Source organism: Pelobates fuscus, chromosome 2 (genome assembly GCF_036172605.1).
Source record: "Pelobates fuscus isolate aPelFus1 chromosome 2, aPelFus1.pri, whole genome shotgun sequence".
Lineage (NCBI taxonomy): Eukaryota > Metazoa > Chordata > Amphibia > Anura > Pelobatidae > Pelobates > Pelobates fuscus.
In genome coordinates, this window is record NC_086318.1 from 54,048,231 (window position 1) to 54,067,704 (window position 19,474).

The 19,474-nt window shown below is 42.3% G+C and overlaps 1 protein-coding gene across 1 annotated transcript in view; it reads right to left on the minus strand.

Annotated features, from left to right (window-relative positions):
- The window catches only part of GREB1 (growth regulating estrogen receptor binding 1), a 161,566-nt gene that overhangs the window by 16,812 nt on the left and 125,280 nt on the right, over positions 1-19,474 (minus strand). The window contains exons 24-25 of the mRNA XM_063442160.1: positions 16,314-16,475; positions 139-281 (exon numbers count right to left, since the gene is read on the minus strand). Coding sequence (XP_063298230.1) covers positions 139-281; positions 16,314-16,475 — 305 coding nt within the window. The remainder of the gene's footprint in view (positions 1-138; positions 282-16,313; positions 16,476-19,474) is intronic.

Below are 19,474 nucleotides of genomic sequence, written 5' to 3' on the forward strand. Positions count from 1 at the left end.
TGCGCATCAATTTGTAACCAGCCATAAGAGAGGAACTCTAGGACAATTAGTCTACCACAAGCAGGGAACCACTAACAGTAAAGGATATAAAACACATGCACGCTTATAACATGCATGTCTAGCATTCTCTGAGCTTACCTGAAACCTGGGATTGTAACCCATGTACTGGTGGCATTGTTCACAGTGGTGATAAGTGTTATAGGAAGCGTACTTGGACAATCTCATTCGAGTGGTTGGACGGCGAACATATATTTCATCAGGTTTCTTGGAGGTTGTCCCCTCTATTCAAACATAATAATACAAAAAATATCACATGATAATTCTTTTTTTAAAACTGTCACAGGGGACGTACCCCAACTTACAGGAATGGCGAATCCCACAAACAGAGGTTCTAGATAGACGTATTACCGGGCCTTAGGGTGATCGAACTTAAGATAAAGACAGTCAAGAATAGCCATGGTTAGGGATTTAGAAATTGCGGAATAACAGAATAACAAGCCACGTCAGGATACCAGAAATACTTAAGCTGTATCAGGATACCAGAATTTCACAAACTTAAATACAATATCTAGTTATAACAAGAGAGACTCACTATGAGCACCAACGTGTATCAGGGCAGAAACCACAATAGGGCAATGAGCAAGGGCCCAAATTAACTTTATATATGGTAACACACTTTTTGATTGGTCAATGTCATCTCTGTGACTCCAAATTTATAGAATATGAGGTTGCCTAGATGATGTGGTCACTTTAAGGATGGGAGTGACGTCACACGATTTGAATACATAAAAGATGCACCAATACAGCGGGCAGTGTCTCTACTATGTACAGTCAAGAAGCAGAAGCATGGATTTCGGGCCCATGCGAACCAGCAGAAGGAGCTGTTTGTGGGACCAAATGGTCAGAATACTCTATTCTATGTTTACATGTAGTGTTCAGCTGCTCAATGAGGGGAGCGACCTGGTGCAGGTAAGTCTCTGACAAGAATAGTCTTTGCTAATTTAGGCCTCAATTTAATAGTTTGGGATCATATCTTCTAATTATTTAATATCTTGGGATAAACTTTTAAAATCGTTTTTTTTCAAAATGTTATAATATAAACAAATATATTATATATATATATATATATATATATATATATATATAAATCAATATATAAAAAATATATCGAAATATATATTTTTATATTTTTCATAATATAAATTTATTTAAAAATTGTATCCAGACATCTTAAATCGAGGTCTTAAACATAGGGTTTATCATTAACTGAAAATGCCACCACCAATCCCTGCCTCTCCTGTTATAAGTGCCAAAAGCTGCCACTAGTATCTACTGTAACTACTCCAGAAAGCATCAGCGGGACGTATCTCATAGAGCCAGTGTCAGACCTCGTCATATTAATATTCATATTAGTATTCATGTCAATAAAAATTAATATTTTATTATTAATACAATTATATATTTTTTTTTTAATTTTCACAAAATACTATTTATTTTGCCCCACAATTATCCCTGCAGCTAGGAATAGCACCCAGACCCAAGTAAGAAGTCAAAATGTTGGCGAATGGTTTGACTACATACACTGGGTTGGCACTTAGGCAGTACTGGCACCATAACCACTATAACATGCTGTAGTGGTTATGATGTTTGGAATGTTCCTGTGGATTTGCAGGGGGGAAATAGCCAATTTAACCTGGACCTCAATTTAATACTTTTAGATAAGCTATTCAAATGACTTAATACTTCTGGATAAGCGTTTTAAAAAAAAAAATTATTAAATATTAAAATATCAAAAAATATATCATTTATAAACAATTATATAAAACAATATGCAAATATTTCATTTTAAAAGTTCATCTTAAAATCTGAAATCATTTGAAAAGTTATCTAAAGAAAATAAATTGGGTGCTATATTGAAGCCAAACGGTAGATGTATGTCTCATAGGTTCAGAACCAAGGCTTGACACAACCCAAAAAGGTAGCTTTACAATATGGCTGAATTAAATATGTAATCCCTATTGAGCCTGAACTGTTATGGAGTTATAGTTTAAGCATCCGTGGGATAGGCATAAAAAAAAACAAGACCTGCACTCAAACTCCCATTACTCCTGGGCGGCAGCAACGACCATAGTACACATCAGCCCCAGATACATACAGTAAAAACCAAAGAAAAAAGTTACCTGCACGCTCTCCTAAATCCCTATGCATATTTAAACAAATGGAGGTCATTTAGTTACTCCAATGGCCATGAGACTTTAGCCCACCTGCCACGTCAAGGCAAACCTCTCAAGTGGGTCCTAAACTAACCATTCATTCACCTTGATTCCTTAAGCTTCTGGCAAAGACATCTCTAATGAGGGGTATTTTTTTTTATATACACCCCTGCATGCTTATTAACCCCTAATAAGGAACACATGGGATCAGGGCCGGCGCCACCTGTAAGGCGACCTAGGCAGCCGCCTAGGGCGCAACGTATCAGGGGGCGCCGGATCCCTGTCCCCGGTGCGCCTCCTCATGCTGCGCCGCCTGAGCGCTTTAACAAGCCCCAGGCGGCGCAGCACTGCTGCATCGAGGGCGGCCGGGTTTCAGTGACCGGCAGGAGGGAAGCGCAGAGCGCTCCCTCCTGCCGGTCTCTCCATGTAGCGTGGCCGGGCGGCGAGGAACCAGGGACAGGAACCTCTGTTTCCTGTACCCGGCCGCCGGCGGACTGAAGGGAAGCGCTCACTGAGTGAGCACTTCCTGTCAGTCTGCCGGCGGCCGGGTACAGGAAACAGAGGTTCCTGTCCCTGGTTCCGCGCCGCCCGGCCACGCTACATGGGCAGGAGGGGAGGGTAAGGACCATTATGGGAGGGGGGGTGGGGGGGGAATAACGGACCACTATGGGAGGGGGGGGGGAATAACGGACCACTAGGGGAGGGGGGGTGGGGGGGAATAACGGACCACTAGGGGAGGGGGGAATAACGGACCACTATGGGAGGGGGGAATAACGGACCACTGGGGGGGGGGGAATAACGGACCACGAGGGGGGGGGGAATAACGGACCACTAGGGGAGGGGGGGTGGGGGGGGAATAACGGACCACTAGGGGAGAGGGGAATAACGGACCACTGGGGGAGGGGAGGGGGGGAATAACGGACCACTAGGGGAGGGGGGGGAATAACGGACCACTAGGGGAGGGAGGGAGAGGGAGGGGATAAGGACCACTGGGGGTGGGTAAGGACCAGGGGGGGGGATAAGGACCATGAGGGGGGGAAAGGACCACTGGGGGTGGGTAAGGACCAGGGGGGTAAGGACCACTGGGGAGGGGGATAAGGACCATGAGGGGGAAAGGACTACTAGGGGAGGGGAGGGAGGATAAGGACCACTAGGGGAGGGAGGGAGAGGGGGGGATAAGGACCACTGGGGGTGGGTAAGGACCAGGGGGGGGGGATAAGGACCATGAGGGGGGGAAAGGACCACTAGGGGAGGGGAGGGAGGTAAGGACCACTGGGGGTGGGTAAGGACCAGGGGGGGGGCTAAGGACCACTGGGGGGGGTAAGGACCATGAGGGGGGGAAAGGACCACGAGGGGAGGGAGGATAAGGACCACTAGGGGAGGGAGGGAAAGGGGGGGATAAGGACCACTAGGGGAGGGAGGGGGTGGATAAGGACCACTGGGGTGGGTAAGGACCACTGGGGGGGGGGGGTAAGGACCATGAGGGGGTGGTAAGGACCACTAGCGGAGGGGAGGGAGGATAAGGACCACTAGGGGAGGGAGGGAGAGGGGGGGATAAGGACCACTAGGGGAGGGAGGGTGGTGGATAATGACCCCTGGGGTGGGTAAGGACCAGGGGGGTAAGAACCACTGGAGGGGGGGGGTAAGGACCACTAGGGGAGGGGAGAGTAAGGACCACTAGAGGAGGGGGAGGAAGGACCACTAGGGGAGGGGAGGGAGGGTAAGGACTACTACGGGAGGGGAGGAGGGAGGAAGGACCACTAGGGGAGGGGAGGGTAAGGACCACTAGGGGAGGGGTGAGTCAGGACCACTGGGGGAGGGGTGAAGGAACACAGGGGGAACGGGGGTGGGAAGGTAAGGACCACTGAGGGAGGAGGAGGGGAGGCCCACTAGGTGTTTGGGAGAGGGAGGACCACTAAGGGGGGGAAGGACCACCAAAGGGGGGTAAGGAGGGAGGACTACTAAGGAGAGGGAAGGAGGGTAAGGACCACTGAGGGGGGGGGGGGGAGATTACCATTAAGGGGTTGGTGGGAGTAGGGGAAGGTCTACTAAGGGGTTTGAGAGAGGGAGGACCACTAAGGGGTTTGGGAGAGGGAGGACCACTAAGGGGGGGGAGAGGGGAGTGAGAAGACCACCAAGGGGGGACTGCAGAGGGACAGGGGGCCAAGGGAGAGCACTAAGTGACACACACACACACAGAAAAATACAATGCATTCCTACTCACACACAATACATCCCTTACGTTCTCTTACATAATTAATGCACCCCTTACAGACACACACTGCATTCAATTACATACACAGAAACAAACCTTGCACCCCTTACACACACACACACACACACACACACATACAATGCATTCCTTACACGCAAACACACACTACATCCCATATAAACACACTACATCCCTTACACAAATTGCACACATAAAAAATCCCCAACTCATGGATGGGCCATGTAGGTGGATTTATGGGTGGGCATTGTAGGCGTATGCCCCCTGGGGGCCCAGACCTTGAGCTGTGTAAGGGGCCCTAAAAAAATGGAGCTGCTTCCTGTTCGTTAATTGTTGTGAACACTGTTAAAAACAGTCTTCAGAGAGCCTCTTCTACACCAGACCTGTGGAGCCAGACTGAGCCCATCATCAGCCTCTTGTCCTCATCTGGTGGTAAGTAGGCAATCCAATATATTATTAGTGGCACTAATCTCTAATTTACCTCACATTAAATGGATACTATAGTCACCAGAAAAACTACAGCATAATGTAGTGGTTCTGGTGTCTATAGCCTATGCCTGTAGGCTTTTTAATGTAAACACACTGTCTTTTCAGATAAAAGACACTTTGTGAAGACTGGCGTTGGGCCATATGGCAGAGCATATGGGCGGGGCATTGTGATGTCACATGGTGGGCAGGACATATGGGGGGGGCGGCAAAATTGTTTTTGCCTAGGGCGGCAAAAATCCTTGCACCGGCCCTGCATGGGATGGGCAGCATCATTGTAACATAGCAGTGTGATACAAAAGTGAATACAAATACAAAAAATCAAGTCCTGCGCTCAAACTCCCATCATTCCTGGGCGGCAGCGACGACCATAGTACACATCAGCCCCAAATACATACAGTAAAAACCAAAGAAAAAAGTTACCTGCGCTCTCTCCCAAATCCCTGTGCATATTCAAACAAATGGAGGTTATTTAGTTGATCCAATGGCTATCCTAGACTTAAGATAAAGCCAGGAACTAATGAAAGTATTTAAAAATTGGGCAGACTAGGGGGGCGGGGCCTGACCAGCATGGCCGACAGACGTGCAAGTGGTGAGCTCCTCACACAAACCAAGCCAAACCGGGCACAAAACGGGATGTTAACCCCAAAACAGCAGCCACCGAGAGTGCACACTGTACCTAAACGATGGGGCACATTTTCAGACGATTCCGGAGACTCGCCCGCCGATCTGCGGCTGAACGCGGCTTCTGAGGCCTATTGACGCGGAGATACTCATGGGGGGAGGATGCGGCCGATCCTCCATTCTGAGGCCGCAGGGCTACAGCAAGCAACCCGTTCCCGCCCCTCTGGACCGGTGGGGGTCATCCCGGTCCCTGCTAAGAAAAAGGCAGCCGAGAACGGCACATTAAGCAACGCCGTAGCCTCCCGCTCCGGGGCCGCAACCAACATGGCGGACGGAGAAAGGGACCACCCTGCAACAACTTGGGAAGCCAAATTTAACGCAGACTTTGACAAGCTATGCGCAGCGTTCTGGGACCGGATCGCAGCCCGAGCAGGGCGGGCGCACCCACCCTTTACTCATGCCTCACAGATCCAGACAGCGACCGGTACCACCAATATAATAAGCCCAGCCACTCACATGGACGAAGCTACAGTCGCAGCCACTTACCCTTCTTCTGGGCTGGGCACTCACCTGGAGGCATCCCTCCTATGCCAGCCATACACCCGGGGAGCCACCTGTGAATCGGGGATGCCCTGGGCCCACAATCCTCCAACCGGGATTGATGGCAAGACGGCGAGAGTTCCCTCTAAGGCCTCAGGCAGAAGACACGTGGCACACAGACATCGTAAGTCCAGGAACCGCTGGAAGCAACCACCAACCAAGCCAGCCAAAAGCCCATCTGCTACGGAAGGATTACCGGATGGCTCACTGCGGTTCAGGTGGAAAATAGGAGAGGAAGAAGGGAAGCAATTGCAGCCACAGAACCCATCACTGCCAACTCCAGCAACAAGCCTACAAAGTCAAGCAATGTGGGACTGTTCGATACCAGTTAAGGGGATAGGCTGATAGTATTATATTTTAGTACAAGCTATTTCCACGGCTGACCCAGCTCCCCTTAGCTACCAATCTCTATGTTTTTGTTGCTGAATATGTCATGCCACCAGTGTTCCTCTCTTAATAATAATTAACAGCCTACTCGATATAGCCTATTGATGCATAGTATACTGTGTTCCTTTTATTATCCTTTTATCCATGTCTAGCCTGTTATGCCAAGGAAAGAATAAGCTAATACTCACCATGTCTATATCTCTTACAAGTTATACTATTTTGCATTAGCCTAACATTTAGACAGGATTGTACACCCTGCTTAATACTTCAAGAATTGACAGCAATCTTTGAGGTTAAGCCTGTACCGCTCTGTTGTAATATCCACCCTCTTCCCTTCCACTCTAGCACACTCAGACGTCCTAGCTTGCAACACTGCCACGGCTCACCTCAAAGCCTCCCTCACAACGCACACTAGATACGCACTAACCATGTTGGAACGCTACACAAGACACCATATTGGAGGTGCTGTACTCCTGCCTATATCATAGGATAGCCGAACAGGAATTCATTACAAAGCCTGTACCTAACTTACTTATAACACACCACCGCTACGAACGCACGCTAAAATACTTATACTAAGCTTGATTTCTCTTGATAACCATTATTCAAAAAAATGTGCACCTTTATTATATGCCACAACTGTTAAACTTTGTCTTTTTCGAAACATGCTAAGGCTGTTGGGGCATAGCATGAAAGCTTGTTATGTTGACTCATGCACGACAAAATAAAGAATTTAAAAAAAAAAAAATTAATTGAGAATTGTCAGCGAATAACGATGCAAACAGGAAAATAAAAATGTCAATTCATAACATTAATTGGCTTTGCCCACCTCGGAAAAAAAAAAAATTGGGCAGACTAGATGGGCCAAACGGTTCTTATATGCCGTCACATTCAAAGTTTCTATGTAACTGATATATTTAACCCAGCATTGCAAGGGTTACAGTGCCGTTCAGCAATAGCACTTTAACTCTCTGTGCTAATTAGTGACAGTGTGACAGCCAGACTGCCCACAGAGATAACATCTGTGACACCCTCACCTATAAATCTGTCTATGTGTGAAGGTGTGCGACGGAGCTCTATAATGCACAGCCTCAGTTTTGCACCTGTGTTCTACTCGTCATACAATTCTTTTATTTTAATATTTATTTATAATATTAAGCACTCTGGCAATTTCTACATAAATAACAATGGTAATTATGCAAACAATGGATAAAAAATTAAGCACACTGAAACACAAGGAGTAGAGAAACCCTGCCGGTGAGCTTGCAATCTAGAGTAACCACTCAGTATACCGTACACATTGAGTATGATGAATACAGAATCTAGAAGCAATGCTTTACAATCACTGTGCATTGAATGTGAAGAAAATAGAAGACAAATTCAGTATACATTAAGTAAAGTATAGAATAGAATAGAAACAAAGGGATAGGATGAGAAAAATCACAAGAGGGACCCTTGGTCAAGTGGACCTGCAAAGAAGGGTGATGAAGAGAAAGTGTTTAGTGGAGAAGATAATTGACCTTGTGTGGTCACATGACCAAAATCAATTTTACTTTGTATGGAAGAGTTGCATCTGGGAGACCAGAAGAAGGCTTCATGGTGGCCGCACTGAGGGGGATCAAAAAATAATGGGAGAGTGATACGCTGAGTCCGCACTCGTACGGCCAACTCGCGCTTGCAGGACTTCTCACGAGCAGCTCCCTTCCTATGGAATAGCCTGCCTACTGCCATCAGACTCTCCCCTAGTCTTGCATCTTTTAAGAAGTGCCTTAAAACCCATCTCTTTAGGAAAGCTTATGGCCTCCAAGACTAATCCCTACCTCACATACCTGTCTCTTGCCCTCTCCTAAAGGGCAGCCCACCTTATTTGATTGCATATTCCTGTCCCAATGTGTTTTACACCCCACCTCCTATAGAATGTAAGCTCGATTGAGCAGGGTCCTCTTCAACCTATTGTTCCTGTAAGTTTATTTGTAATTGTCCTATTTATAGTTAAATCCCCCCTCTCATAATATTGTAAAGCGCTACGGAATCTGTTGGCGCTATATAAATGACAATAATAATAATAATAATAAAAGATATGTTGAGATGTGAGGGACATGCGAGTAACTGGGTTAGGAAATGACTAGAAAGGCTTCAGTGAACCATTTATGATTTTCTGGAAAGATATGGCAGATTGGATTTGGAGAGCTTGTCCCAACGGTAGGGGGCTGATAGAGGTATTGAGTGGAATCATGGGGGTAGGGTTAGAGAGGTGGAATTGGTGGTTTGGAGTGAGGAGAGTTAGGGTTAAAATAGAGAATATACAGCGTTGAGCTTTCAAAAATACTGAAAATTTAGGTCAAAATTACCTAAAATTGTTGGTGTCTTGAGTGTATCCTAGATACAACAACCAGTAATTTTACTTTCCAAAGAGTCATCTAATCTCTATGTTATATTCCCTAAAAAGGGCTGTATCAAAGAAGAAAGAGACAGAATATCTGGATATGACAAAATATGAAAGTGATTTATATAAGAGCTTTTAGATAGCAATTTTAGCTTGATAATTTAACTTGATCTCCTTTGAAGGAGTACACCATAGAAATGGTAAGTTGCTGAGTGCGATGTGACTTTGTGGCACATACAATGTGCTGTTTTAGTTTGACAACACATCACTTTTTTGTAATTAACTTAGTTAATGTCAGCTTAATTACATTTAGGTCTATTTATATTATTTAAAAAGTACATATGGGAGATTGGTTGGAATTGGCAGGTTTCTGTTTAATCTTACAATAAAGAGGTGATATATTTATCAGGTTTCTGAAGTTTTACCTTTTTGCGTCTCCTGAAAGGCTCAGTAATTGGCCATTAAGAATTGCAGTCAACTATAATTAGTCCTTCAATTACCTCCTATTAGTTTTACATTTGACGGACAGACTGACAGGCTGAACTATACAATGTTAACTCAGTGACATTTCTCTGTGATATTGTCGGTAATTTGACTCATTAACAATACAGAGGCTTAATTGTATTGTACGTTGATGTATTTACTATCCTGTCCACATACAGTGATTGCTTGATATAGATGTGTGTTATCTCACGATGATCGTGTGAACCGATACATTGACAATAAAGGTTTTATCTGTCAAAGCTTATGAGCGGCCATTTCCTAGGTGATAACAGAATGTGCCTAAACACAAGAGAATTTCAAAGTATACTCTTTTGTGGAAAATGAGCCTAGCACACATTTTGCCGTGTGCCTGATAATATTACACTACCATAAAGATGCTAATGAATCTATTTAACCAAAAGGTGTCACCTCCACAGAGTATTAACGATATTCCAATGGAAAGCATAGGAGGCAGCCTATTATAATTAAATTTTTTTGTTGAAACCTAGGAAATGATTAGTGATTCAACAGCATTGGAGGCTAGGTGTCAGCACATCCAAGTACAAGCATTCAGGGTAAGTGTATAAGTGAGTGTACAGTGAAAACCCCAGAAATGCAAAGGAGGTAAACTCAAAATTAAAGTATCGTTCATGTGTTTATATCTATATATCTAAAAAGACTTTCCTCTGTGATATCTGCCCCCCCTTTTATTGGTACATACCTAAATGTATGTTTGTTTTTATTTGAATAACTCTCATATCATCATCTGTGAATCTTCCTATTCCCTAGCTTTATTGACGGCCTATTTGACGCTCTTACCTATCACTCCCACAGTCTGAATTTAAACTTCCCTGCCTCACATCAGAACAGCAGTCCGCCCACCTTCAGCTGATCCAGTTGCAATAAGCAAGGTAGCCTTCTGGATAACATTTAACACCTGCCCATTTACCCGCCCACCCCACCCCTCCAAGTTACTAAAGTAAAATTGCTGAATATGGATGTGTAAAGCCTAAAAATAAGTTAAATCTAAAGGTATTCTTTATTTTAAGTTACAATTTTTTTTTTCAGAATATGTTGCTAACTAAAGATTAGGATTTCTCTTGGACAAATGAAAACACTGTTTGGTATACGAAATAAAATATTGTAACTTGCTACAGGTTATTATCATTTCCTTACAGAGCACTGATAAATAACCTGCACTACGATACAAGGAGGAAATGGAGTAAAACCTTAAACAGCTTGCTGGGAGCGCTGTCAGTTAAAATGGACATGGTGGATGACACATTTAGTAGAATTAAAAAGAATAAAGAAAGTGACAGTTAGCTTGCAGGAATAATCAGTGTTTGGATTGGAAGACTGATTGGTGAGAGCTTTCAAAGAACATTCAATGATGCAAGTGAGGATAAAGAGTTTTAAAGTCATTTTTGAAAGGATGCTTTGTTAGCGAATTAACAAAAGAGGAACAACATGCAAGGAAGATGAACAGGCAAACAGCATTTTGTAGAGACAGACATTCAGATGAAAGTCAGTAAGGAGACGGTTGCAATAGTATAGGCAGGAGACGATAAGAGAATAAATACAGGTTTTTACCATTATAGTTATTCACAGAGCAGCGAGCGGCATAAAGGAGAGATAAGCAGGAATTTGGGCACATACCTGGGTGTTAGCTTACGATGAACTTAGAAATTAAGATTCCAGAGCTTAATTATACAACTGTATTTATTATGGTGTTATGTCCATGTAGAGGCATATGTTTTACATTCTGTGAGCATTTTGGGAAACTTTTACATTTTTACATTTTTTTTTAAAATAAAGACAAGTTTATTAAAAAATGTAATTTATACAGTAATAAGTGATAATTAATCACAGAGAGTTTGCATGGCCCGGGTGGCGCATTATTCAGCCGTGTAAGCATAATGTATGGTAATGTGTGTATTGAGTACTGAGAGCAGTAAACAAAGAAAGACATATATAACTATTTAGCTAGTCTAATAACTGAAGGTCAATACGTCTAGAAACTGTAACAAAAAAAACCCATCTCTGGGTTCATTTTACTGTGTTTGCAGGGATTACGTTCGCATACTTTCAATTTCTCTGAGGTTTTCAGCTTGCTGTAACGACGTGCGTGGAGATGGGGAGCAGGGTTTACACCAATATCTACAGCTGACCACTTACGCTACATTTAGTAATCCATATACAAGGATTTGCAACAGTGCAAAACTAAGCGTAGGGAGTAGGATCAGCAAGTCTTATAGCATGGGTGGCACTCTTAGAACACCCCATGAACAAATGTAACTTAAAAAAAAAAAAAAAAAGGAAATGGTTTCACTTGCTGAATTCTGCAGAAAATAAAGATGACATGCTGCAGTGAATTGGAATTGACGCATTGCACAGAGCACAAGACTAAAAAGACAAATCAGTGGAAAAAGACAGAAAACATTAGATTCTAAACCTGGCTTTTTTTTAATAACGCAGTATATACCTTTTCTAAATGAGGAAAAAATGCAACAACATGTTTTTAAAGATTCTGATATTTTTTTGAATTTCTGGAGAAAGCGAAGCTAATTTATGTGATGTGATCGCAAGAGATAACGGAAAAGTATTTTCCACCAGCAGATTAAAGCTGAACCATTAACTATTGATTTATTCTCTGTAAAGGGACACAATAGTCACCAGAACAACTACATTTTATTGCATTTGCTCTGGTGAGTAGAATCATTCCCTTCAGGCTTTTGCAGTAAACACTGTCTTTCAGAGAAAATGCAGTGTTTAAATTACAGCCTAGGGACACCTCCAGTGGCCACTCCTAAGATGGCTGCTAGAGGTGCTTCCCGGGATAGTGCTACACACTGTGCAGCACTGACACTCGGTATATGCACCCTCTGAACTTTCCTCATAGAGATGCATTGATTAAATGCATCTCTATAAGGAGATTCTGATTGGCCCGGGCGGCTTTTGGCTGTGCCCTCTGGCCCGCCTCCTTGGCTGAGATAATCAAAATTGACAATTTCAACCAATCCAATGCTTTCCTTGGCTATGATCATCACTTCTGATGGGGGAGAAGGGGTTCCGGGGCGGGGGGCTAGATAGTGTTTTAATACATATATGTTTGTGTTCCTAACCCTTTAGTGTTCCTTTAATATTACCTGTTGTATTATATTTTCTAGTATTGATAGGTTAGAAGTCACTATTGATTTGGCATAAACTACATTTTATCTTGATATTAGGAATAAACTATGCAACACACATACACAAACTAACTGGCATCTAAGAAATGTATTTAAAAAAACGTACAGCCCCTAATCTGTAAAATCTGATCAGGGTGGGGTACTTCTCCTGCTCCTCATTTTTCTCTTCTGTAGAGGTGACAATACATTGTTGTGCTTGTTGTTCTTCAAATCTTTATTTTGATGGATGAACAATCATAACAGGAGGGATGTATTAACTTAATTACTTTAATTAGTACATAGAAATGACAACTTTGACAGCTCTTGTGGCTTTGAATTTTCTTTCGACAAATAATATTATGCCGCACTCTCTGACGTTAATGTCATTATATATGCACTAGCGGGTATATATGTAATAACTTCGTATTGAGAAAGGAGCATCACACCTTTAATTCTCTTCTTCGCCCTGCTGTGGCCACCCCCAAAACTAACCTTACTGCTGATAACTTTGCATGTTACTTCACTGACAAGATTGAACAGCTAAGGAAATAATTCTCCCCTCCTTGCCTTTCTGTTTCTCAATCACACATAGATCATGCCTTTCCTACCCTTCAGACATTCTCCCCAGCTACTGTCCAAGAGGTGGCTGCTCTTCTTTGCTCCTCTCGTCCCACCACTTGCCCGCTCGATCCTGTCCCATCTCACCTTATTAGATCTCTCTCCACTTGTCTTGTGCCTTCTCTAACACACATCTTCAACTGCTCACTCTCTTCTGGCATCGTCCCTGCTGACCTTAAACATGCCACTGTAGTACCTATACTAAAAAAACCATCCCTCGACCCATCCACCCCCTCTAACTACCGTCCCATATCCCTGCTCCCTTTTTCCTCAAAGCTTCTGGAAAGACTTGTCTTTACCCGTGTGTCTCATTTCCTCAATTCCAACTCTCTCCTTGACCCCCTTCAATCTGGCTTCCGCCTCTCCACTCTACAGAGACTGCCCTTATCAAAGTTACTAACGTCCTAATCGCAGCTAAATCCAAAGGCCACTACTCCATACTAATTCTTCTTGACCTCTCAGCGGCCTTTGACACCATTGATCATGCTCTCCTTCTTCAAACTCTTCAATCACTTGGTCTCTGTGACTCTGTCCTCTCATGGTTTTCCTCTTATCTCTCCCAACACTCATTCAGTGTCTCCTTTTCTAATGATACCTCCTCCCCTTGCCCTGTCTCAGTTGGCGTTCCCCAAGGCTCCGTCCTTGGTCCCCTTCTATTTTCTCTTTATACTGCCTCTCTTGGCAAACTTATTACCTCTTTTGGATTTCACTACCACCTGTACGCTGATGACACCCAGCTGTATCTCTCCTCCCCGGACCTCTCCCCTGCCGTCCTGCAACGTGTCACTGCTTGCCTTTCTTCCATCTCTGACTGGATGTCCTCCCGCTTTCTGAAACTCAATATCTCCAAAACTGAGCTCCTTGTCTTTCCTCCTCCTAATACTGATCCTCATCTTTCGCTCTCCCTCCAAGTTTGTGGTACCAACATTAGTCCATCCTTGCAAGCGCGCTGTCTTGGCGTCATACTTGACTCTGGTCTCACCTTTGAGCCTCACATCCAGCATGTTGCCAAATCCTGTAGATTCCATCTTAAAAACATAGCCCGCATCCGCCCCTTTCTTGCACCAGATACTACCAAGGAGCTTGTCCATGCTCTAGTAATTTCCCGCATGGATTATTGTAACCCTCTCCTGATTGGTCTTCCCAATAGCCGTACTGCACCCTTACAGTCCGTAATGAATGCTGCTGCTAGATTGATTTTCCTCTCTAGTCGTTTCTCTCACACCTCACCCCTCTGCCAGTCCTTACATTGGCTTCCTGTATGCTATAGGAGTCAATTCAAGGTACTAACTCACACCTATAAAGCACTGAACAACTCTAGCCCCTCTTATATCTCCTCACAGATCCATAGGTATGTCCCTTCTCGGTCTCTCCGTTCTGCCCATGACCACCTGCTGTCCGTTGTCCGCACTCGTACGGCCAACTCGCGCTTGCAGGACTTCTCACGGGCGGCTCCCTTCCTGTGGAATAGCCTGCCTACCGCCATCAGACTCTCCCCTAGTCTTGCATCTTTTAAGAAGTGCCTTAAAACCCATCTCTTTAGGAAAGCTTATGGCCTCCAAGACTAACCCTTACCTCACATACCTGTCTCTTGCCCTCTCCTAAAGGGCAGCCCACCTTATTTGATTGTAAATTCCTGTCCTAATGTGTTTTACACCCCACCTCCTATAGAATGTGAGCTCGTTTGAGCAGGGTCCTCTTCAACCTATTGTTCCTGTAAGTTTATTTGTAATTGTCCTATTTATAGTTAAATCCCCCTCTCATAATATTGTAAAGCACTACGGAATCTGTTGGCGCTATATAAATGGCAATAATAAATAAATAAATAAATCAGTGCTCCGAAAGATCGATGCTGAATGGAATCGTTATGATGGAATAAATGGGTGCTTTCTTTAAAAATGTCCCCTGAATGCCCATATCTTTTCTGCTTTGGGCTATATCTTGCAATTATATATATACAGCTATTTGTGGTGATTTTATGGGGTTTTCACTGATCTTTTTTATTATATTAGAGATATTTCATGTATGCGCATATCCAAGAATGTGCAGAGTTTCACCCAGGAACTTTAACCCCTTAAGGACACATGACATGTGTGACATGTCATGATTCCCTTTTATTCCAGAAGTTTGGTCCTTAAGGGGTTAAGGACTGGAGACTCTGAGAGAAACTTGCTTACTTTTATATCCAACATTCACAGCTCCCCTCTCTATTTAAAAGATATACCACCTATAAAAACAAGGATGCATTTAATTGTGCGTTGTGTTCATATATAAAAAAAAAACAGCTTGCAAAAGCTGCAGGTCTGTTGTCTGCAGCCTTTGCAACCCCTCCCCTTCTTCCCCAGCCCAGACTTTCTGTGGCTGTCCAATCACAGACTTCCCAATGCAGTTCAATGAGAAGTCTTTAAAGGGCAGGTGCTATAAGACTGTAAGCCTCCCTCTTGAGCTAAACAACTAGGGCAGGTTGTCTTTTTCATAGTCAGTGTGGGAGAGGGAGGAGGGGTAACAATGTTAATTCATTAAAATGCTAATTTCTATTGAAATCTGCACTTTTTGTAAAAAGAAAAAAGAGAACACACTTCAAACATAAAGCACTTCAGCAAGTTAAAATGCTTTAGTGTTTAGAGCGTCCCTTTAACATCTTCATTTTCCAGGCAATATATACACAAAAATGACAAATGATCAGAAATAAATACAATCGTTCTACCAATTCCTTTGAGCTTACAGGGTAAATATAGAGAACAGTAACAATTACAATTAAAAATGCCAAATGCATATATAAATTAATTTTAAATACAGAAATGTTTAGCCTTCTATAGTACAAAGCTAACAGGTTAAACTACAGCTACCAAAAACTTTGCCAGTCATGGCATCCTGAACCGCAGTCATTCTAGAGCAAAAAAGCAAACACAAAAATTATTTTAAAAAAAAATGAATAACTAAAGATAATAAATAACCTAAACTACACATTGCACAAATGATATCTGGGAGCCTCTTATATCCTAGAACGTACATTGACTGTTTTAGTTAGTGTGAGCATCTGTTTAACCTTAGGAATAACATTTCAACCCATCCATGATAACCAGAGTGGAAGGCAGTTCTATCAGGAGAATTACCTTCTTTGCAGATACTTTGCAGAACTTCGGAACAAATAACACTCGCTTCTTCGTACTTGGGATCATGTAATGTGTAATCAAAGTCCATCTTTTTGAAAATCTCCACATTTGGCCATTTATCTGTAATCTGATGAAAGCAGTGATCAGTTTCCTCCCTGACACCTACATGCACAAACAAATACAAATTAAGATCCGCCATTAGGAATACCATCAGCTAAATTACTGTGCAGGTAATAAAGATTATAGCAGAAGATTATAGCAGAAATATCACCTGTAGAGGTTCAACATATTTAGGTACAAAACACATTAATGACATGATAAAATGTTCCACACAGTTCTTCACGCTAACAGCCCAACCCCTGCAGATAGCCATTTCTTCATTACACAGCTAGTTCCCAAGCCTTTTGTCATAGCAAGTCTTCAGAGCCACATACCACCACTGTACACCCCTGGCCCCCCAAAGTTACAACCTCTACATCCATATGCTTTATTACCCCATTACAGTTAAAGGGCTACTACAACATCTACTGCTATTTCTGCTTTCAGAAGTGGTCATGGAGGAGGGAATACGTATGTGTAGCATTTCTGCTTGAAACATTGCACATATAGGAGATATTTGTACTTTTTTGCCAGGGGCTAATTAGACCCCCAGCACATGTAACCTAGGTAGCCCATTGCACACTGGTTGCATGAGTAGTGGGAGATTCGGGGAAGGCAAAATCCCTAAATTAAACTGGAACATTTTAATAAAGTACCAGGCACACCCAGTAAATTCCTTGGATGGACAGAGCAAAAACAAAGTTTTGGTCCCTATTTCGGGCCTCCAGTTGGACTTTGTCAAGGCTTTACAAAGGCCCATTGGAGTGTCGAAACGTTGTTTTTGCTCTGTTCCTAAATAAAGTCTGTCCATCCAAGAAAACTACTGGGTGTGCCTGGGACTTTATATCTCTCTGTCCACCCCGAATTCCTACATTTGCTCAAATCTGGTCTTATTGAAGAACTTTAAAAAAAAAATTAGCATCTTCATAATCTGGTATAACTATCTGTAAAAAGTTAGCAGGACTGAGCCATGCTCAATCACCATTTTACACCTTCGGTACCACTGAAATGAGAAATCCTCCCTATGTCACAATAAGTAACAACACGTGTTTGATATTTATTGCCATAGCTTCCAGAGTATATCTGTTTGGCTGGCTGAACATTATGGTAAATACAAAACAATGACAAACAAAGTTCCAAAGATTAATCACCTCTGTCGGAAAATATGTCTTTAATAAAATACATAGATTTCTGTTTTGATTCACTGGTGTGAATCTTCTCAGAATTTTCCTGGAATAATATCAAGTAATAATACCGAATTATCCTCCAGATATATCATGCATATTAAGATGCTTATTGACGTCACAACTACATAACTGAAATATTGCACCCATGTTAAATCCCCGAAGGGTATATTTGCGTCATACATCCATAGAGTGTGTGCCATCAATCTATGCTAATTTCTAAGAACATCTACAAATACTGATTTTATATATCATCTGTTTATGTATTCTCCTAAATCTATGCAATCTTGCTTTGTGAATATTTTTCTTTTAATTATTAGTTTAAACACGAATGTTTAATTTATGTTGCTAGGGTGATAATGCAAGTAGTCAGGCTTTGTTGGTCGATTAGCATATAATGTGTAGCTAATATATTAGGCATAATCTTTTAACAAGGATGTCTCCCATCTGCTACAATATAACCTAAATATGCAATATCATTTAATTAACTTTGTATATAATTGAACTCTTCTAATGGGAAGCATGGGAGATCCGGTTTTGCTCCAGTGTGTCTCCATGGTGTATGTCATGATATATTTAATTATCCTAAAATAAATTAATGTTAAATATTTATATTTACTCAGTTTAGTTTCCATTCAGAAACAGACTGTAATTTGTTGTTTTTTTAATGATAATTTGAGAAATATTCATGTTTTTATTAGTTAGGAACGCATTAGTTTTGCAAACCTCGCTACATTATTGTCGTTTTGCACCTTTGTTTGTAAATTATTTTATTTTCAGTATTCTTTCTAAAACTGTTCGATCATTTCCACTTTTATGAAAGGTGATCATTAAGGTGATGGCAACAAATAATTTTTATATTAAACCTTTCTAACTTTTTCCATTTTTATTCTCTGCCTTTTTTTTTTTACTTAAGTGAGGACATTTTCATATACCATATAGCAGGTGTAAGTAACCTTCGTCACTCCAGATGTTGTGGACTACATCAACCATAATGTTTTTGGCTGTTAGAATGCTCCACAATGTAAGGTGAAAACCCTTTTTTAACTGTTTGACAAGGCACCTAACGTCTGTCGAGCACTGCTCCCCGCCTGCTCTCTGCGGGGATATGATGTATCGGCATAACAACCCAGAAATCTCATGCGTTTTAGCATGAGACGCACGCCATCCCAGGTGCCGGCAACGGTAATCGATTACAGGGGATATATAAGAGGAGTACCATCATTGAGATGTACATATCCCTGAAGACGTCCAGCTGGACGAAACGCGTAGGATTTTTATCCATTTGTGTTTTATTTCATGTTTGTGTTCTGCACTGTATTTGGCACTTTCTGGATTATGGAAATTTCTTTTGGAGATCCAGCTGACACATCTTGACACCACTTCTACTGGAGATATGCTGATATTCTGTCTGAAATCTTGTAAGTGCGCATTTGTACTTGTAAATATATAACTTTTTATACAATCTGCACTATGTGCAGGAAGAGCTTCATCAGCTTACATCGCTACCCTATATAAGGGAGACATGCCTGATTTCCCAGGCCTCTAGTGAGTTCTCTACCACCCCTTCCCCCCCATTTCTTTGTTCCTATGCAGCAGAACCCAGATAAGAAATCAAACCTTTATTTTGACTCCTTACGTTCGGGGCTGTGGGACCCTCCTAACCATTATTTGCTTTGTTATGTTGGCCATTTGTATTATTCGATTTTCTTCTCTGAAAGATTTATGCACAGTTACATAGTAATAAAAATTATTACTTGACGGTTCTGCCATTTTTTGGTATCAGTTCTACACAATTGTAAAATATCAAACAGATTATCCTTATAAACAGTAAGTAATTGCTATCTACCTCCTCGTTACAATTCTTAAGAGCCTTCC